This window comes from Chinchilla lanigera, unplaced genomic scaffold (assembly GCF_000276665.1).
Source record: "Chinchilla lanigera isolate Chin_1 unplaced genomic scaffold, ChiLan1.0 scaffold00075, whole genome shotgun sequence".
NCBI classification, from domain to species: Eukaryota; Metazoa; Chordata; class Mammalia; order Rodentia; family Chinchillidae; genus Chinchilla; species Chinchilla lanigera.
Window position 1 is genome coordinate 730763 of NW_004955476.1, and position 21797 is coordinate 752559.

Below are 21797 nucleotides of genomic sequence, written 5' to 3' on the forward strand. Positions count from 1 at the left end.
AAGGCCCAGGCACAGGGAGAGGCTGGAAATACCAACCCCTCTGGCATGTGCTGTTGCAGAGAAGTCGCCTGTCCTTCAAGTGTGAGCAGTAGCCTTTACAGTTGCTGTGATGGCAGGCTCGTGAAATTCAAGTTAGCTATCAAATATGCAATATGTTGGAAAGTATGGTGTGTTCCTGGATAGCACTGGTAGCAGCTGCTTCGGAAGGTATGTGCAGAAGGATGAGGTCTCAGTATCCGTGTCAGTGTGTGCTGTGATAGATTAGTTATGTCTGCCATGGCCATGCTGGGAATTTACTGAACAGTGTCATGGAGATGTGAGTGGCCATGATTCTATCACCGCTCAGGGGAATGTTTCCCTATATTTGTTCAGATGAGAGACCCTGGAGCCCAGGCTACTGATTTGTGCTTCCAGAGGCTCAGGATTGTCCCAGTTGTGAATCCCTTATTCAAAAAGCTTGGGAGCAAAAGTATTTCAGACTTTTTCAGATAACTTGCTTATACAGAATGAACTATCTTGGGGATATTCAAATCTAAATATGAAATTCTTTTATGTTTCATGTATATCATATACACATAGACCAAATGTAACTTTAGACAATATTTTAAATAATTTTGTTCCTGAAACACAGGTTTCATGGTGTGGAATTTTCCACCTGCAGGGTTAAGTGGGTGCTCAAAAAGTTTCAGATTTTGAGCTGAGCATAGTGGGCTATGCCTGAAATCCCAACACCAAGGATGTAGACCAGTGTGGAAACCCATATTTTAATCCCCAGTATTGCCTCCAAAGTGTTTCAGATTTTGGAGTATTTTAGGTCTTTGGATTGAAGGTGCTTATCCTCTACCAGCAGTACAGGCTGAACGTCAGACCGCTTCCTTGTTCTCCCTCATCTTTTTAGGAGAAGGTCTCTGGCCAGGTCTCAGCACACAGCTCCTCCCCTAATGCCATGCTGGAGCTTGTGCCAGAACACCGGGCATTAGGAAAGCAGCAAATTACTTGTAGATCACTGTCAGCCAGTTCACAGCCTCTAATTTAGAGTATCCTGTGAATGGAGACCTCTTGGGGGAGAGGCACATTTTCTGATCAGAAAGCTGAGCTATTGACCAGCTCTCCATTGTTTTCCCCTATATGTATGCTCATCAAAAGAATGTATACAAAGATATATCTGTACGTGCCCATGTACTCAGTATACATATATTTCATATAGACACCTACATAACTCTGTCTATATAAAATTTTTTTTTGCAGAATTAGAATCCTGCTGACCCTGCCTTGTGCTAAGCAGAATTCTACTTGTTCTTTGGCTAGTGAGCGTCTGCTCATTCTCAAAAAATCAGTTACTCTCTTATACCTTTCCTGGCATTTACATGGTCTCCAAGCCTCTTTCCATTGGTTGCTTGTTAGCATTGAAGGGAAATGCAATAACCATTAAGAGGAATATCCAGGCCCTCTCCTGGCCAGGTGATCCAGTTCCCATTGCTGGTGAGGGATAGAGGGAGGTCATGTGCTTCCTGATATGATCTCAGAGGACACAGCATCAAGGATGGAAAGCCTGACACTAATCCATCATGAGGGATCTCAGAAAAAGCCATTCTATTAAAAAAACAAAATTGGCTTGTATTGTTCAAAGGCAGTAATGTCATGAAAGACAGCGTCTGAAAAGCTCTTCTAGAATGAAGGAAAGTAAAGAGACATGACAGCCACATGCACTTTGCAGCCCAGAACTGCATCCTGTACGGGGGAATAAAAAACTGTAAAGAATGTTTTAAGTCATTTGGCAGAGTTGAAATATTGGCATTGTGTCAGTGTTAGATTTTCTGAACTCTGTAAATGTGCCATGGGAGATAATATATTTGAGCTTTGGAAATACACACTAAAATGTAAAGGGCAAAGGGCATGATGTACGTACCTTACTCTGAAATGATTCAAAAAAGAAACATTACAGGTAGCCCTATCCAGGGGAAGAGGGAGGGGGCAGAGGGAGAGAGAAAATAGGAATGGACCCAACTATATGGAAAACCTGCATTCTAGTCCTATAACGTTTCCCTAAGTAAGTTTGACTACTTCAGAATAAAAAGTTTAAATGAAAACATGTAGCCGGGGGGCCCTGCTAAGGGATAGCCCCTCTCATGGGAATGGTCAAAGCTCCATGTGCTGCAAGTCCTGCCCCATGATGGATCATGGAGCGGGAAGGTGGGATGCAGGAAAGGGGTTCTGGAGGAATTTACTCTGCAGTAGAAGCTTGCTGGGCCTGGCAGGCCGGGCCGGGGTCTCCAGTGGAGCAGACAGTGTGCAGAGAGGCTGGAGGGGAGCGTCGGAGGTTAACAAGGCAAAACCAGGCAGAACCATGCAAAACCACTAGGAGGACACAGTGAATTCAGGGCTTTTGCCTGAGAATCTGGTTGACTTTCAGACTGGAAAGTGGCATCAGATATATGACTTCAAGGGAAACCCGAAGAGCTTTTCAGTATGCTGCTCTGAGGTCTGTATCTGTGCCGGGCACCCTCCAGATGGAGTTCCTAGACGGTGGAGTTGTTGGGGGCCCACACTTTTCTGTTGTTGCTCCTGCGGGTAGGTGGGAAATGGGCTTCTCAGAGCTGTCTTGAGCACCTACCTGTTGGTGGCCGGGGGCTGTGTCTGGTCTCTGTATTCGGCTTCTTGTTACTGTGGTTATCTTCTTGAGATGTGAGCCAGGCCGTCTCGGTGCCATCCCCAGGAGTTATCACGAAGGTCCACAAGGCCAGGATATGTGGTGTGAAGGGAGGGGACACCGTCTGCTCACACTGGGGTCACTCAGGGAAGATGCCAGAGGGGAGCGGAGGGAGGAAAGGAAGAAAGGGGAGAGAGAAGAAAGAGCAGAGGAGAGGGAGGAAAACAAATGAACAAGTGAGAGTTGGAAAGAAAGAGGGAGTGACATAGGGGGACTTTACCCTTCACGTGTGGGACCATACCTTCTCACACCAGTGACCTGCCACCACTGTGTGACCTTGGATACGTCATTTGTTTTTCCGGGCAGCCAGGACCTCTCTCCCCAGTGGCAGGGCTGCCAACAGCCGTGGATGACGATGAGGTAGATACACAGGCTGTGAAAGTGCCCTGAGTCCTTTGAAGGAGGTCTTTCGGAAATAATGAGATTGATGCCGCTGTCTGTATTTAAGAAGTGGGCTGATACTTTCCATCACTATCTTGTCATCTTGTGTGCAGACAGCTCACTGCATTAGCAGGCGAAGAATGTCTCGAATGTGCGTGGATAAATGGCCATTTGCTCTTAGAAATGCCATTTTTAATCACAGTTGAGGACTCTGGGGACAGATGCCCTTGCTCCTTTGATTATCTGCTTTTGGGGTTCAGCCAAAGACCCACTACCCTGAGTTAACAATCTTGGCTCTGAGGATCCAGCTCTTCATTTTTATCAACAGAATCAGAGCTGCTGTTGATGCTATAAGTATTTATGACAACCATAGGAATTCTTGGGAATTTAAGTAAAGGAAAAAGCATTTAAATTATATAAAGTTGGAATCAAGGAGGCCCATGATTCATTTTGCATTTTATTAAGCATCTAGTTTGCTTTTGGATGAGCCATCTGATTTCCCTCTTCCCATGATCCTTTCGGAGTGGTCGTAAGTAGGCGCTGGCTCTTTGGTTTATTTTGACTCTTGTAAAATGGCAGCATGGAGCTGTGATGTTTGAATTCACAGAGCACCTGACTGGACTGAGGTGACAGCCCATTAAGAGGAATCAGGAGAGTAATTAGACTGAGCCCTCTGGTTTCTTTTATCCAGATGGTACATGGAGAATTTTTAAAATTTCCCAAGTGACTGCTTAGGATAGCAGCTATCCATCCTTCTCTGCAATAAGCATTAGTGACCCAGTGCTGAACTAGGTACTGATCAGAATCTAGCAACTTATGACTTTGACCATGATGAGTATCCAGTTGAAAGATACCTTGATATCCTAAGATACTTTAAGAAACACCTATTTGTTCTCTGCAATGTTGTGTTATTAAAGTCCAAGGTGAGAGCTCTTGTCGGCCATAACAGAAATGCTGCTTATCAAGGGTGCTCATTTTTTCTGCTGTAGTATGTATACCACTATTTATAATTGAAAGGACAGCTGTCTCAAAATAGGCCATAAGCCCTGATTCATTGAAATGTTCAGAATATCCCTCCTGTACCTGCACTCAACAAGCATTTATTGAGTGCCTAGGGTGCCAGACTCAGTCCTAAACTCTGGAATTACAGTACAAAACAAAGCAGATAAAAATCTCAGTGCTTACCAGATGTGGTGGTGCACGCCTGTAATCCCAGCTCTCGGGAGGCTGAGGCAGGAGGGTCGTTGAAAGTTCGAGACCAGCCTGGGCTACAAACTGAGTTCAAGACCAGCCTGAACTACATAGTGAAACCCTGTCTCAAAAAGAAAACAAAACAAAACAAAACAAAACAAATCTCAGTTTGTGTGCAGTTTACATGCTGGAAGTCTATTCTGAGCAATTGTACTTCCTGGTGAATTGAAGGCCAAATATCCAATGACTCACGACATCTTCCTTCCTTCTGTCCTTCCTTTCTGCCTATTTTCCTTCCTGTCTTCCCTCCCTCTTTCTCCTTTTTCCCTCCCTCTCTTTCCCTCCCACCTCCTTCTTCTTCCTCTTCCTGTCTCTCTCTCTCTGTGTCTTTGTCTCTGTCTCCCCTGCCCCACTGAGGATGGAATCCAGGGCCTTGTGCATGCTAGGCAAGAACTTTATGACTGAGCTAGAACCCAGCCCAGTGCTGTATTTTGTGCGTTTTAGGGACTTCCTTTGGGAATAAGACTTCCTAACATTCCTGTTCCACCCAGAACTGTTACATTAAACTGAACTGAGAAAGCTTAACTGAATCTCAGAGATGGGGAGTTCTCAGGTGGGTCATAAATGTGAACATCAAGTACTTTTGACAGGTGCTAAAGGTGGTAGAGATCAAGCTGAATATATACTAACCGGGCAATTAGATTTTTAAGCAATTCCCTGCTACTAGCTTGCTTTCTTATTTAATGCTTTCTCTCTAGGTAGAAACACTAGAGGGAAAAAAAAAACAATTTGAGATTGTGGGAAGCTATATTAAGGCTCAGGTGTTTTATAATTTTGGAGGTTTGGGATACTTTGAGTTTGTTATCCATTTCAGACGATTTTTAATGCCTTTGCATGGAAGTCTTACGCTTTATATTCACAAGAATCTGATGCGATGGGGGGGTATTGAGGAGGAATTCAATTTTGCAAGCAGTTACTGAACTCTAAGGATACAAATGTGAAAGTGAACTAAACATGTCTCCCAGGCTCTCACGGCCTTGTTTGTGAGATTACATCTCAGATGGTTAACAGCGCAGAAAGGCAGCGGTAGGTGCTGTGAGACAAGACCTGTGTGTGCCTCATCCTTCCGTGGGTGAGGGCGTGAGACATAGGGACAGGGGGCTGGGGAGCGAGTTTACCAATGCTTCAGAGAATGCGAATCTTCAGTCTCCCTGTAGAGTCCTAGCTGAGTTCCTGAGCTTAACTCACATGGAGACATCAAAAAGAAAATAATTCTTTTATATGTTTTGCATAGATGATAAGAGTACATACATTATTAGATTAATGATACTACCAGAGTGCACCTACTGTGTGCTAAGTACTGCTGTCATATCATCAAATTCTCATCGTTCCTCCAAGACAGGTTGCATTAGCTTCATTTTATAGATGAGGAAACTGAGGCCCAGAGAGGCTGAGTGATGTGGCTCTAGACCTGGGATTCAAGCTGGGCTATCTTTTCCCCCAAAGCCAACGCCCTTACTACCGTGCACACGGCTTTTCTTACGTGACTGTACTCTCAAACTCAACGTCTCCATGGATCTCTTCCACTGTATCTGGCGAGGGATTGCTCCATACTTTCCAGGAACTGTGCTCACGCTGAGAGATTGGGCCATTCCTCCTCCTATTTAATACATCATTTCCTGTGAATTTAATGCAACCTTTTCATTATATCTTTCAGCAACTAGGTGCTATTTTGATGCAATTCCCTGATATATTTTGGACTCACTATGTAGCCTTGGCCAAGACATTTTGATATGCTCTTTCTCTCTCTTTCTCTCTATGTATCTCTATCTCTGTCTCTCTCATTTTTCCCATTTACCACTGCTTTGGTTATAGTATTAAGACACAAGAAAGCAATAGTTGTACTTCTGGCTAAAGATGCAATGAGCCACTTGCATTTGTCACTTCTGTCCCCAGGAGTGGAGTTGTAGCTGGACTGATCCCTCTAGACTGTCCCAGCTTTCGTGGGGAGCCTGCAGTGATGTGTGCCTAAGAGCGCAAGGCACACTTGCAGATCCCTCTGTCTCTAAACATTACCGCGATGCCCTGTCACTATAAGACAGTCACCAACGCAGTTGTCTCTGTTTTAAGTGATGACGGCCTTGCCCCAGCTGTCCCTGGAGCACGGCGGCTTGATGAGTAAGTCCCAAAGCTTGCTAGATGCGAGTCAGGACTCCGCATGCCTGCGTTGATTGGACAGACCCCAGCATGGGCCTCAGGACTTTTTGGCCTCGAGTATCCCGACCATCACTACTGGAAGTGTGTCTATGGTGATGATTTGTTTTCCTGACTTATATTTCCTTTTTCAGCAAATGAAAAGATTGAAGACATCAATGGCTGCCCGAAGAACAGATCGCAAATGGTGAGTGGTACTTGGGCGCTGTTTGTGTTGTTAGCAACCTGCTGTAAGGGATACTGACCATTTGAAAAACACTCACCCCAGGCACTCTATTATATTAATAACCTCGCAGGCATTTCCAAGTAGCCGCGCTTGGCTTCTCTGACATTTGTGGGCATTTATTGAAAAATGGCTGTGAGTTTTACATAGACTGCGAGGCAGCAAAAATGAAATATTGTCCTTGCTCTTGGACACAGATTATGCAGAGCTGATGTAGACGTATACATATGGTGGACTGACTGGTTCTACTTCCTCTAAGGCTCTTAACAATTACTGTTCGTATGCATTGCTGAGGCTCAGATGAGGCGATGGTATCTCACTGATCAGAATCAGGGCATGTGGTCTGATTGCATTTAGAGGTTAGGATGATGTGAAATCAGAACTGCGACAGCAAATGCGAAATGCAGTCTCATCCATAGTCACGTTGATAAGTGATATCTTTACTGGTGTGAAGCATTGAAGCTATGGTATTATAGCTTTAAAAACAACCAAAGACTGATATTTAGAATCTGTTCTTTTCTTGTGCTACTCATAATCTTTGATTTGAAATTTGTAATCCTTGTTGAGTTCAGAAAACATCGCATCATGATGCTCCGAGTGCTTTTACTTCCAAACATTTTTTTCAGCATGAATATTTAGATAAAAATGTATACTATTAGAGTTTCCATAGATGACACGAATATTTATGTAAAATATGAAGGTAATCACTTAAGGCAAGTTTCTGTTGGACATTCATTGCCTCCAGAACTCTAGAAAGGGGCGTAATTTATTTCTGTAACCCACCCTCCTTTCAGTAGGTGCAGTTTCTTCACTTCCAAAGGTACCGGAGTGATTGTAGTTCTTGAGTTCACTGGTTAATTGTCTGAATTGTTTTCTGGAGAAGCTGGCCAGAGAGCAAACCTCTTCAGACAACTCTTTTTTTTTTGCACAACAACGGTTTTATTATAAAAGGTTGGCATGGTTAGGGAAGTCACTTTCCAGCTTACATTCTAAAACAAACTTCTCTTTTTTGTTCTTGTTCTGCCGGAGGTTCTGTTTCTTTTTGTTTGATCTGGACACCAACCATTCCTTACATAGGAAAGTCCCCGGCAGACATCTCATGGCTGCTTTGACTTCTGGAAAAGCTGGGCTGCTATTTTTGCTAGAGCTACTGCAGCTGTCTAGTATATTAATAATTGAGAAAATTTGGACAATAGAAGACTTAATTTTAGTGCAGGCATTTTGCACATGCAGTGATATCTTCATATGACAGAGCTGCATTAGTTCCCTTCTGGATGGATATGGGAGCATTTGTCTTAGCTTATTATAATACATACCTAGGACTGAGGCTTGAAGGTAGTCAACCTTTTATGCTACTTGGTGCATTTATGTTTTCTGCACCTTATATTGGAAATGTGGCTCATTTCCATTGGCTAAAAGTTTTCAAGTTTATAAAACACTGTTGTCTTGGATTCTCTGCAACTTTAGTTTTATATGCAAATATGTAATTTATAAATAAACCATAGCACCAATGCAATTTGTGGCTTCTCCAAAACTCTTTCAGCTGTATGAGTATTGTTCTTCATGTGTGTAGGGTGTATTTTTATTTAGAACACAGGAATATAAAAGTCTATAATTATCTGCAATAATTAGCTCCAGCTTATGGGTGGTAAGACAGACAGGGTCTTGTGGTAAATTAGAAAAAGAGAACAGTTTACGGGCTGTGAGCACAGGGCTTCCACCTCAGTTCTCCCATTCTGTAGGAAATAAAGGAGATGCCCAGAATGGGCCATTTCCTTTGCCTTACTTCACAAAACAGTGGCAAAGGCATAAGGCAGAATTTACCGGGTTACTGAGAAGAGTCTTACCGACCAGCATGGCTGCTGCTCTAGCTAAAAGAATGTGTATGTGTGCATGTGTATGTGCATGTGCATGTGTATGTGCATGTGCGTGTGCATAGTGTGTGTGTGTGTGTGTGTGTTCAGGAACACAGAAAATTAAATATAATTTGAGAGTATGGTTTGGTCTACTAGCTGCTATTTCTAGATTCCAAGGAGGTTTGTTTCCCAGTTTGCCTTTATTTAGGTTGACCAGTGACAAACATTTGTTGTCATTGCTCCTTTAGAGGAGAGCCTCATTTTGGCAAAAGGAAGGTGACACACAACAAGGTGAGGATTTGCAAAGTGTGTCTGACTAGGAAGGCAACTAACTCCCCGAAAGCAATCAGCAAGGACGTAATAAGAGCAGGGTCTAAGAAAACAGAGAGAACATCTTCTAGCAGCAGCCTTCGCAGTGGAACCGAGGACAGGCAACTTTGTTTCACAGCAGATGTGGGAAGGGTGCTCTGCCAAGCTCCAGGGCACTCATTCATTTCCTCATTGGGTTTGTGGGTAGGAAAGACAGGAAGGAAGGAGGGCACCTTGTCCTCCTCCCTTCACTGCTCCTCACCCACCAGGCTGCCCGGGAGTTCTGGTTTCTGCTCCAGCAAGACCAGGCCCTGGTTTCAGTGCTCTTCTCCTCCAGAGGATGGAGACGTGCAAGCAGACACTTGTCGACACGGCTCCACAGTTCCAGAGGCAGCCGCACCTAAACCCAATGATGTGGCCTTGCATCCTGTCGGCCTGCCCGTCAGCAGTCAGTGAGAGCCTACAGGTGCCAAACACCGGGCCAGGTGAATAGCTAGGTGAGCGTAACGTGACCCCTGCCCTGAAGGAACTCGTGTGAGTGGGCAAGAGACCAGAGAACACTTAGAACTGTGGAACATCGCAGCTGTTCCTGAGGACACCTGGGTGTGGCACGCTGGGCTCCTGTTCCACCCCAGGGCAAGGGGAGGTTTAAGAATGACTTCTAAGGGAAGAATCTGGAAAGGTGAGATGGTTCAGCAAGGAAGTGGGTGGATGCAAGAGGATTCCAAGCAGACAAAGCAGGTGTGAAACCCATTTCTGTAGAATCTGTTTACCTGAGCGTGGCATGCGTCCCACAGGAAGGTTTTAGGAACATCTGGCCCCTGACCCTACTGTGTGGCCATGAGCTGCCCCAGGTGAAACCCTTCTGGCGTCTCAGCAGCATCAGCCTTTGCCTTGTGCCCAGCATGGAAAACTGCGTATGGAAGAGCCCAGGGTGCAAGAGGCCCCACAGGCCTGGAGGTCCCTCCCTTCACGCCTGGGGCAAGTCTTCTGCATTCTTCAACTCTCCCTAGATGGCTGCATCTCAGGAAGCAACCCCAGGGGATCAGAACAGAGTTTTCTACAAGAAGAAATGCACAGCATCACCTCCCATGGAAACTGGGCCGTAGGAGCTGGGGCGGTGGGGGAGCGCTGTGTGCTTGGAAATGGTTATTGATGTGCATGTTAGCACAAACGGAGCACATCTGCATGGTGCTTTCAGGTTTCTAGGCCCTTGCGTTCTCCGGAGTTCCTGTTGCTCTCCTGACTCTGCTCTGAGCTACCATTACGCTGCCCACCACTGAGGTGAGAAGCCAGGTGCTGGGGCATGGAGTGCTGTCCTGGGGACTCAGGCCCGACGCTCTTCTGTCAGTATCACTGACCCTTCCTGCCCAGCTCTTGGCCCTCCTGACTTGCCCCTGACTCTCCTGGAAAGGTAGAGAGCGACCTTCTTTCCAGAACAAGCCCAGCTTCAGCTTGTTTGTAAGGAGTCTGTTGCTCTGTTTCAATCTGACTTTGACGTTTTGGGGGTCAAATCTTTGGTAATGGACTCTCCCCTCTCCACCCCGCTGCTCTCCCCGACCAACTTCATTAACTTGGCCATTAAATAAGTTTGTGTGCGTGCGTCAGAGCTGGTTGAAATGTTTTATCTGAGCAACATTACCCTGGCAACCGAAGGGCATCATTTTGGCTTTCAAGTGGTCTGTTCAGCAGAGTTATGCTGGTTTGCAAGGAAAATCTTTGCTTAGAGCTCAGCCAGCGGGTGCTGGGCAACCCCTGAGGTGCTCCTTCACCCTTGAACACATTGCACTCCAGGATACTCACTTTGGAGCCTTGGATTAGAGCATGGTAGAGAGCGGTTTTCTTTTTTAATCATCCTTATTTTAGGTGGTTTCACTTTCTGTCCTTTATTAGCGTGGGGGGTGCAAAGTTAGGGTGGACTGTCTGCCCTTTCAGCTAAAGGCCCAGGCCTTCCTTCCCCTCTACCTCATGCCAGGCCTGGGGGCCTCCCAGCTCAGCCCTCTGGCCCCCCTCCTGGTCTCTCTGGAGCTCTTCTGTCTTCTTCCCTTAGTACGTCAGGCTGAGGCCCACCTGAGCCTAAGAACCAGATAGGCCCTGTCTGACTTCCTCCTCTGCTCTTCTGAAGACTAGAGCTCGTTATTTAACTTCTTGAAGCCTTGGGTTTCCTGTCCCATAAAGTGGGAGTGGTGATAATCCATATCTCCTAAAGTGTTTGTGAGGGCTAATGAGCCAATGACAGTGACGACAATGGACAAAAATAACTAAGATGGCAAAATGCACCTAAAGAGGGCAGAATGTTTGCCTTGTGCCAGGTGCTGCCCAGAGTGTTGTGCAAATACCCACTTCATTTGTCCTCCCAGCGGCCTTCTAGGACAGCTGATCTCATTATCTTTATTCTCTTGGCTTATGGTCAGCGATCAGTAAATGGCCCGATGATGACGATGATGATGATATTTGTTTTAAGGGCTTGCGTCTCTAAGGACACTGAACCCTTTGGAAATCTGAGAAGTGACACCAGCTCTCTCCTCTTCCCTAGAGAGGTGCATCTTGGGGAGCAACCCCAGGGGACCTCAGAGCAGAGTTTTCTAAAACAAGAAATCCAGGGGCTGGGGATTTAGCTCAGCAGCAAAGCGCCTGTCTGGCAAGCGCAAGGTCGTGAGTTCGGTTCCTGGTACCGGAGAAAAACCAAAAAAAAAAAAAAAAAAAAAACAAGAAATGCACGGCCATCACCTCCTATGGAAATTTAGCCATAGGAGCTGCGGAAGGGAGTGCACGTACCCCACAACTGTGCTACAGCCTGAGCAGGCCACCAGTCCCAGAGGCCAGCTGTGCATGTGTCCTCTGATGCTCGGTTGACCTGAGGTTCCGTGTCCCTGCTGCTTGGGGCATAGCTCTGCTCCTTGCCTTATCTTCTCAGGGTCCCTATGAAGCACCTGTGTTCCCAAGACAGTAGAAAATAGCAATCTGCAGAGAAGGCAGGGCAGTGGTTTGTAAACTTCTATTCAATCCAGGCACACAATCCACTGGTTTTTCCCCAGAGTAAAATCATATGTGAACCCCCACATGTGAAAACAGGAAGAGCTGAACTGCTGCTGCAGTAGGAATAGGCATTTTAGGGCACGGCCACCGTGACGGACCCCTCCGGGGGTCAGCCGCTGACGAGGCCTAGGAAGAGCAGGGCAGCACCAGGCCTCAGACCTGAATGTCAGGTGCCAACTCGGGTCCTCCTCGGTCTCATCTCTGTGAAAAGAGAAAGATGGGTGAGATGTGCTTCTCCTTGCTGCCTAGGGAGTGAGTTTCCACTTATGGGATACCAGGAAACGTGTGCTCTGAAAGCTGGCCACTCATGACTCAGAACGTGGCCCCTGAGCTCTCCGAGGACCAGTTTCTATAACAGGGCAGGTGAGTCACAGCACCTGTCCTCCAGCGTTTTCAGGCTTCCATGAAGTGCTTGCACGCCGCCGGACAGAGTTACACGAGATGGCATTAATTCTTAGGAGGGTTTCCAAGGTTCTGAAGTTTTTACACAAACAGACTTCCCGGGAATGGCCGGCTTCGCCCTCCGAGGGCCTCGTTACATGGTGAGCCTGTTTCTGCCTACACCTCCATCCCCCCAGACGTGAAGAGAGCAGCACCTCAGCGCCACTGGGAGACTTCAGTGAGAGGACCCAGGTCTACTGGACACACAGTATTTCAGACCGGATGCCAAGAGCACCTGATGCTTTCCGTCATTCCTGGATGCCGCCCTAGGGTGTAGTGCGATTATTATCTCTATTTGTACACGGGGCCTGAGGGGTTAAAAGGTTATCTTTGGCCTAAGAGGAGGAAGAGTTGGTGACCAAACCCAAGTCCGTCTGGTTTCGGAGGTTGTGGTGCTCATGGTTGTGACAGAGAAGGCACAATAAAAAGTGTCCACCTCACCCGTCCCTGTTCTCCTTGTTCGTCATTGGTGGAAGTGGCTTGGGGATTGGATGTTTCTGGAAAGACCCAAGTTGGCCTGTGGATTGGAGCTCGGACACTGCCGCAAGGCAGGTGGTCCCTAGTGACGGGAAGCCTCTTGTGGTAGCCTCCAGGAGTCCTGGCGCCAGGTCCCCCCGACCTTGTTCTCCATAGGCTCCTGGCCAGGGGAAGGCCAGCTGTGATGGGATCAGGTTTCCAGGCCCAGTGACCCTGAGCCTTCCCAGCAGCTGCCTCCCAGCCGGCCGCATGCCTGGGGTGTCAGATCCTTGCACAACAGAGGCGCCTCTGCCAGGGGCGCCTGGGCCTATTTTTAAAGGGTCCTAGGGACGCACACACGTTACAGAACCAAGAAGAAATGAAGAAAAGCGCAGGGGCCCTGTGGGATCTAAAGCAACGGGGAAGAAGTCCAGGGAAGCCTCCACAGCTTCCTACCAGGGTGGCCGTCCACTGTCACTGGCTGTGTTCTGGCCACCATTCTCCTTCAAAGATGGTGACAACGTCCACCTCTGTCTCTCACTTCCTCATTCATATCTCTGGCTGAAACAGCCACTCCCCGTCTCTCTCTTGAGCACAGACTAGAAGATCCTTCAAGATCCAGCTACTGCCCTCTCTTAACACTCAGCCGCAGAGACTCTGTACCGTGCCATACTGGACACATCAGGGTGCACCATGGAGGCTATGAACTTTGAAGTCTGCGCTTTGGCATCCCATCCAGCCCGCCGTGGCTGGACCGGATGGCCGCCTCTTGCTTCCCCCATCTAGGACAGGTGAACTTTACCATGCAGGTCCATTTTTCCTTAATGAGTTCACACAATTGTGTTCCTGTCATATTTTGTGCCCCAAGCATCCTGTGCCTGCCTTTGCATAACATGATTTCTTGCACTTGTCTCTTTATTCATCTTCTTAAAGGAGATACCCACCTCATACCTAAGCATCCTGTGTCCCTGTCACTCAGACAATTGGCCTACAACAGGTGTTTGTAGACAGCAGATGGAGCCAGGTGTGGTGAAGCATGCCTGTAATCCCAGTACTTGGGAAGCTGAAGCTGAGGCAGGAGGATTGCCTGGGCTACCTAGTAAGACTCTTTCTCAAACAAAATTAAACAAAGAAATGTCCAATGGATAGCTGGGCAGACAGACAGACCTAGAAGGAACAAATCTGAGTGTGTCTGTGGCTGGAGGGTTGTGACACCCCTTATTCTGATTTCATTATCTGCTGCTGAATGGTGACGAGCTCTGGGTGTGAATTTGGAGGTTCTCCGTGGGATTTTAGAAATAGACACTTAGTGCTGTTCTAGAAATGTCTTTCTTTCTCTTAAGTCTTCTCTTCCTTGGTCTATTTTCAGGGTCCAAATAGGAAATTTCAATAACTCTGCCCTCAGAGATAAATGATTTCTAGTTTATTGTGTCCTTTTGTGTTGTTTGGGGTAAGCATATTTACCTATCCTCGAAACTACCAGAGATTAGCAGTGAGAATAAAAATGACATCCAGGCATGGTTTTGAGTGCTTTGTGTGTTTTAATTCATTCTGACAACATGAGGGTGTGTTTTGTTCATTCTAGTAACTAGAATGGAGAACTTAAACTTTGATATCCTGGCCTGCTCTGCCGGAGGCCAATTGAGGTCATATCAGGGAGCTTCCCCTCCCTTACCCTCTACCGATAGAGCCGTTGTTGTTGATGCTAATGTATGGCAACTGCTGGGTATTGTTTTGGGGATTTTGTCTGTACTGACTGATTTTATGGTCACATCTCCTTGGAGAGAAGATATAACTAGCATTTCATTCTGAAACTGAGCAAACTGAGGCATAAAGCAGGGTACAGTAACTTGCCCAGGGTCACACAGTTAGTAAGTGGCTGGGGGTACATGCCTTCATCATTACACTAGTGTGCAAATAATTGACTGAGGAAGGAAGTGACCACGACAGGGAGGTACCAACACTGCATTTGCAATACCATCCCATCACATGGGTACAAGCGGAGGCTCAGGAGGAGACAGCCTATCATGGGCAGGAGATTTGGGGTGAGGAAGAATGACCGTGGATTCTGGGATTGGGCACACAGCTTGGGCATGTGTTCTGGGCAAGGGCCAGAGCCTCCAAGTCCTTTTCCTCTTCCGTAAATGTGGGGTGATGGAAGTTGCCTTCTGGGGTGGTTGTGATGGGTGGTGTAAGAGGCCCAGCTTCGTCTTGGCTCACTGCGTTCCATGTGTGTTACCTGCCCTGCTTTCATGTCACATATTCCCTAACTATTTATTGATTAGTTCATCGAAAGGGGTCTTCACACTTAGAAAGCATGTACTGGAAAGATAGCTGAACAGTCTCCAGCACCTGCGGATAGATCATTTTACAACATGCATAACCTGAATGAGAGGCTGTGCACATGAGATTAATTGTGGATGTGAGAATGGGACAGTTATCCCAGATTATCTGGGCAGCCTCAGGCTGATCATGAGGACGCTTCTAACGGGGAGGCGGGAAGATGAGAGGGACTGGGACATGCTATGCTACCAGCTTTGAAGACGTAGGAAGAGGCCACGGGCCAAGGAATGCAGGAAGCGTGGAGAAGCTGGACAGGCAGCAGACAGGTGCTTCCCTGGAGCCACCAGAATGGGCACAGCCCTATGGCTCCTCACTTTTAACTGGGACTGATTTTGAACTTTTGTCCTCCAGAATCGTTAGATAATAAGTGTGTTGTTTTAAGTCACTAAGTTTGTCATAATTTATTACAGCACCAACAGGAACTGAATGTACTCTAAGGTTCAAGCAGAGTGTCCTTTGCTGCTTGAGAGAGGAAGCTATTGGATTGATGGCAGAGGTTCATTTGGCAGTCACAGGCCCGTGGATGCTCCAGGTTTCTCAAAGGGGAAACTAGCTAGGTCCATGGCTAGCACACATCAGCGGGGAGCTCTCCCATCTCTGCATCCAGGCAGGTTGCTGCAGGGAGGCACGTGGGGGACAGAGGGCACGCTTCACTCCAGCATTGTACCCACATACCGTGCCTGTCCCAGATAGTGAGCTGTCACAGGAGAGCCAGTGCCATGTCATCTGAGTAGTTAGAAATGAATCCCCTCTAATTTTATAATTAGAAATGAATCCTCAGTCTCCTGGACCTCTTTGATACAAATGTAAACTCTGGAGTAGGCACTGTGTTCTCCAACTCATGTGTTTGTCTTGTAATTAAGCAAATGTTATGAGAGTTATTATATTTTATATGCTATTTGATAACATCAAAGCTTTGCATACAGATAGCATGTGTTTCATCTCTTTCATTTCAGTGAGAATCCCCATATTCCTACCCCTGGTATAGGCTAGATATGTTAGACATGCTGGGCTAATGTTCCTCAGATGGAAGAGCTAAACTATAAATGGTCTTACCATCTGGGGCTGCTTAGAGTGTGTGCAGGCACACACACACATGCGTGTGCACATGCTTGTGTGTATGTGTGTGTTTGTATCATGTGGAATATACTATGTATTTTTACATGCCTTCAAGAGATTTGAGTAGTTCTACATCAAAACACTCTTCCCTTCTCTCTTTCTTCTCTCACAATTTTATAATTTAACTTAGTTAGAAAGATGTATGAAAAGACACCAAACTAGCAGATTAATAGGAACTGCCTTCTTTTTTTTTTTTTTTTTTTTTTGGTTTTTCTCCGGTACCAGGAACCGAACTCACGACCTTGCGCTTGCCAGGCAGGTGCTTTTGCCGCTGAGCTAAATCCCCAGCCCCAAACATTTTTCTTTGCTGCATCATAAAGCAGTAGTATTTTTTTCTTTTTTGGTTTTTCTCGGTTTTTCTCCGGTACCGGGAACCGAACTCACAACCTTGTGCTTGCCAGGCAGGCGCTTTGCCGCTGAGCTAAATCCCCAGCCCAGGAACTGCCTTCTAAGCAGTGCTTCTAAAAACGTTCCTGTGCTCAGGAAACACCTGGAAAGTGGGTTAAAACTCAGATTGCTGGACCCTAACCCCAGAACTTCTGATTCTGCACATATGAGGAGTCAGAGTTGACATTTTTTATAAAAATGCAGCACTCATCCTGCTGGCCTGGTGACACTGTCTTAGTGTTAATAAAAAAAATTCCTTTGGGATATATCTGTGCAAATATACCTTTAAACACATATCTGCCAAGTTATTTAAAGTTTTAAAAATTAAGAATACTTTTAAAGGATATATTTTGGGTCAAGACCAAAGCCACAGGAGGAAGCCCACACAGCTAAGCCATGGGCGTGTGATAGTGCTACAATGGGTGGGTGAATACTTGGGACTGATAATTCAATTTGCCGCTTTTCCTGTGTGCCTTACACTTTCCTAGGCACACTGTACAGCCTGGGACTTCCCATTTTGGGTCTGTATTAATGCTCACCACCCTGCCGAGCCCAGGGAAGGTCCTTCTCCTCGTTGATCGCTGCCAAATGATAGATCGCGCTATCCTTGCTGGAGAAGAGACTAGATTACCATGTCAGCATTCCCTGATTTGGTTGGTTCTGGGCAAAGGTAGCCTCCCTGCTGTTTGGAGCCATCTACTGAATGTGCAATCGATCGATCAATCAATCAATGACATGTTTAAATTTAACAAAATATTTTGTGCGAGCCAACGTGTTCGCTTTTTAGGAAAGTGTGGGTTGCGGTAGATATTCTTTGAGCACAGTGCATGTTCTAAACTGATAGGATCTGAATCCTGTACGTGGTGGGGTCCCATGAGAATTTTCAAGTGCTCACTTAACCTCTGTGACCCTTCATGTGCTCTGTTGAAGTTTTGGGGTGATAATCCTCTAGCACGTTGTTCCAAACTGCCTGTATCCCTGCCAGAGCTTAACTTCTGTAAGGGCAGGGGTCATCTCTGTCCATCTGCCTGCCTTGCCTGGCACCTGGCCGATGCTCAGCGGAAATTTAATGAAGAAATTCCCTGTGCACCTGTGCTGGGCCTCAGGCATCGTTATAAGTGGCAACGTGGTGCGCAATGAGATTAAAGAACTTGGCAAATGGCAGGATGATGGGTGAGGAGGGGAGATGCTACAGATCTTTCGGAGCAGAAAGAGAAATTGGATGGTGATTTATAACCATGTAGATTGTGGTTTATATAAAAGCCATCTGGGCCTCATGCTTGGATCCACATCCCTGCATATGTCTTCATGGAGTTCTTAAGTTTCAACTTAGCATCAAAGGGGTGGTTTTTCATAAGTGTGATTTTTTTTAAAAAATTAAACATTTTCTATTTTCATGAAGTGGAACTTAGCGAGGAGTTCCTGTTTGCACGTTAAGACGCAGTTAGCCTGTGTTTTGTGTTTGTTGAGAACTGGGCAGTTGTTGGGCATAAATGCACTCACTGGGGCAGAGAGAGGAAATGGTGGCCAATAAGCCAAAATCAAGGCCAGAAGAACCTCTAAGACAAAAAAATAGAAGAGTTGCCGGTGGTTAGAGGAAAATCAGTCTACTTCAAAAAAAATTGATCTTTCAGTTTTCTTTGAAAAAGATCTGATAACCTCACAACACTGGGTTTGCTCTTTACAAACAAAAAGTGGCTGAAACTGGGTAGCAGCTGTCCGTTCTGGGTGGACATGGCCATATGTCACCGTCTCTACCCCTCCCTCTTGTTTTATACCCAGCCACTTGTTTATTTGTCACCTGCTTACTGTCCTCCTGCATATTTTTGACCTCCACATACTGCAGTGTTACAAGGATCATGAGCTTTCTCAGGGTTCCTAAACACTAGATATGGTAGTTTCCTCTACCCCCAAAGATCCCTCTTTGGGGAGGTTTCTCGTTTGGAAGTAAACCCTATAAATATTTATACTGATTGAAACGATTCTTCTTCTTGAAGACTTAAAATACTATAATAGAGCTTAACCATTGTCTAGAAGGAAGTTACTTCTTCCTGTTGCTTTTTGATGTGAAGATTGGATTTGGCCTGGACGGACTGCTTCCTGGTGGCATCTGCGTGTCACACTGTGAAGGCGGTGGGCAAGGAAAGTGACCAGAGAGGTTTCCTTTTTCTTTCTCACCTCTGCAGAAGCACTTACTGTTTGAGTGTTAATGCCCCATGTTTATCCAGGTCCTCACAGCTTACAAAACACTTCCCATTTAGTGTTCAAACTCTGACTCAGATACTTAATAACTATGATTTAGGGCCGGGGGTATAGCTCAGCGGCTTAAGCGCTTGCCTGGCAAGCCTGAGGTCATGAGTTCGATTCCCCCTTCCAAACAAAAAAAACAAAACTATGATTTAGAAAGGCATTTAAATACTCCATGCTTCTGTTTCCCTATCTGGAAAGTGGCAGTGATAATAACTACCTAATCTAGTAGTAAAATGAACTGAAGTAATGTAGTGTATGGGAAAGAATTTAGCCCAGTGCTTCATATTTTGTAAGAGTACAAATATTAGTTTCTTGTAAGACTTTAGGGCCAGGGATGTAGCTCAGTGGCACAGTGCCTGCCTGGCAAGTGCAAGGCCCTGAGTTTGATTTCCGGTACCAAAAATAAAAAGACTTCCAGAGGCTCTCAAGAAAGTGGTAATATTCCCATTTATTGTAAGGAAAATCAAGTGTCAGGGACATTAGGCACTTTGCACAAAGATGGCCAAGAACCCCAAAACATCCATGGTTCTCTGGATTTCACCACTGTAATTTCCTCTGCTGAATGATCCCATTGATGATAATACTTTGAGATGAGTTTTCTTGCGGAGCAGCTTTCATGAATGGGAGGGATTCCCATGTTGGTGTGTACTGGAGGGCACTTACAAAAAGTTGAGTGAGATGGCAGGAAACTGACCAGAATCTCTCTTTTTGTCCTGAAGGAAGATGAAAATAAGAGGAAAAGGGCTTGCCCCCTGCACTCTCTGCGGAGACCTCATGTGTTTGCCTTTAATGCGAGGCTTGGGGGTGCGTGAACTTGGAAGTGGGAATTAACACCTCCCTGTGCAGCTTTGTTCTGTTTCTTCAAGAGGATTGTACAGAAGCCCTTACCAAAGGGCTTTTGGAGGGGTGTTTCTTCTGACTTGGTCCTCTCTTTACTAATATTGCATAACGGGTCTTGTGGGACTCCTTTAGAAACACTTAAAGGAATTTGATGCTGAGTGTCAGAATTTACTACCATTGTTTATAAATGCCTGTAGCATACTCTCTCTTTATGATCACTCATCAGTTTAAATTTTTCCCTTGGAGCAGGGACAGGACACAGGGAGTTGGGGGGATATCTTCCTGATATATTGATAAATAGGTAGATCAATATAAAATAGCTAATAGTTAACCACTTTTACCTACATAAATAGCAATTTTATTTGGCTCAACCCACTGACAAAGATGTAAATAGTAACAGCTTAACATTATATGGCAAGTTAAAAATTGTCACTATTTCTTCACAGGTGCATTAGGGATCTTGTAGCTTTGGAAAGCCCAAAGGTATCCTGTAATAGATGCCTTCCTTGTCTAGTTTATTCTCCTCTTTCACCGGACTATGACCGTGCCTCTGACACTCTTTGCCATGCGTGTAGCTATGGCAAATTTGAACAAATCCCCCAAATTATATATTGATGATCACCAACCATCTATCTTTCAAGCACCATTCCTTACCCATATATGCAAACAGCTTTTGGAATAAAAAAGTAGATTGAGGAATATGTGGAAATCCCTAGCATTATGTGTGGCATATGTCACCCACTACTTGCTTGGAGAATTTACAACTGGAGCGGGAACAAGATGATAGTTTTTGGGTTTATACTTCCCACAGGCTATCGGATGATATAAATAGGTAAGACTAACAGAGCAGTTGCTTTGTTCCAGCCATCATCAGAGTGGGTGAGCAAAACCCTGAAGGATTCTATATTCAGTGTGAAAGTATTCGAGCATAGCTGCTTGGCTTTGTTTCATGATTATGGATGCTGCAGGGCCAGATCTTACACTTCCGTACATCTCATCCCTTAGGTAAAAGCACATGGATTGACTCTTCTGAGCAACCAGAGGAGCTGTAAGCCACAGACACTGAATTGCATAGGCTGTGGGAGGGAACTTGTCACGAAGCTAACGAGCAGGGTAGCTCTTGCCTTTCCCCTGCAGATGAGTCTATTACTGCCTTCCTTTATGCACTTGGGTGAACTTACATGAGCTAGCTGCCCTTCCAAATCTGAGGGTTTGCTGTGCTATGGGGGCCTTGTATACTGCTGAAATATCATGCATCTGCTGTCTCATTAAACTCTATATTTATATTCTGCTTCTTAAAAATTCCGTGGTGGCCTGTGTATTTAAGCGTATAAATATGCAAAGATACAAAAATAATCCGGTCCTTTTTAAGAGAGCACAGTGAACCGGTGTTAGTCTTAGAGTAGCTAAGTTAGCATCTAACATGTGTATGACTACTGTAGGTTCAGTTGAGTGATTATTCAAGTCAGCTCCTGCCCAGGAAGCTTCTAGAGAAGGACCGGGTTGTGTTTTCTGTCCCAGATGCTCAGTGGGTATTTCTCAAGGAATGAATGAGGTTGTCAGTTTCCAGTTGCTTGTATGCATGACATTGTCCAGCGAATGTCCACAGTCCTACCCTTTCCCATGTGTTTGGGGACCAGAAGTCTTAGTTTTCTTGTTCAGGTCTGCGTCTGAGTTTATGTCTTTCTCTATAAATCAAGTCAAAGTTTTCCTCTTTTTACAAATATATTTTATATATATTTGACATGCTGAGCTAGCATCTCATTCCTGTGACAAATAACTGAGGTGATAAGCTTACGAAGAGCGAAGGTTTGTTTTGTCCCACAGTTTTAGAGGTTGCAGTCCGTGAACGATGTGTTTTGTTGCTTTGGAACCATGGTGTCTAAGAAGGAAAGAGAGAGAATGGAGAAGGGCCAGTTCCCTCTGTCCCCTTCTAGGTGGCACCCCAGTGACCAAAAGACCCCCCCACCAGGCCTCTTAAAGTTTCCACACCCACCTACCCAGGTACACCAAGCTGAGGGCTAAGCTTTTCTTTTTT

General features: G+C 45.7%; 1 protein-coding gene and 1 long non-coding RNA gene across 6 annotated transcripts in view; one reads left to right on the forward strand and one right to left on the reverse strand.

Moving 5' to 3' along the window:
* Nav2 (neuron navigator 2) overlaps positions 1-21797 on the forward strand; it is a 382236-nt gene that overhangs the window by 116548 nt on the left and 243891 nt on the right. For all 5 annotated transcript variants that reach the window (XM_013502962.1, XM_005401717.2, XM_005401718.2 and 2 more), the window contains exon 3: positions 6631-6683. In XM_013502962.1, coding sequence (XP_013358416.1) covers positions 6631-6683 — 53 coding nt within the window. The remainder of the gene's footprint in view (positions 1-6630; positions 6684-21797) is intronic.
* LOC106146380 overlaps positions 19348-21797 on the reverse strand; it is a 5815-nt gene continuing 3365 nt past the window's right edge. Inside the window, exon 3 of the long non-coding RNA XR_001230796.1 lies at positions 19348-21641. This is a non-coding gene — a long non-coding RNA (uncharacterized LOC106146380). The remainder of the gene's footprint in view (positions 21642-21797) is intronic.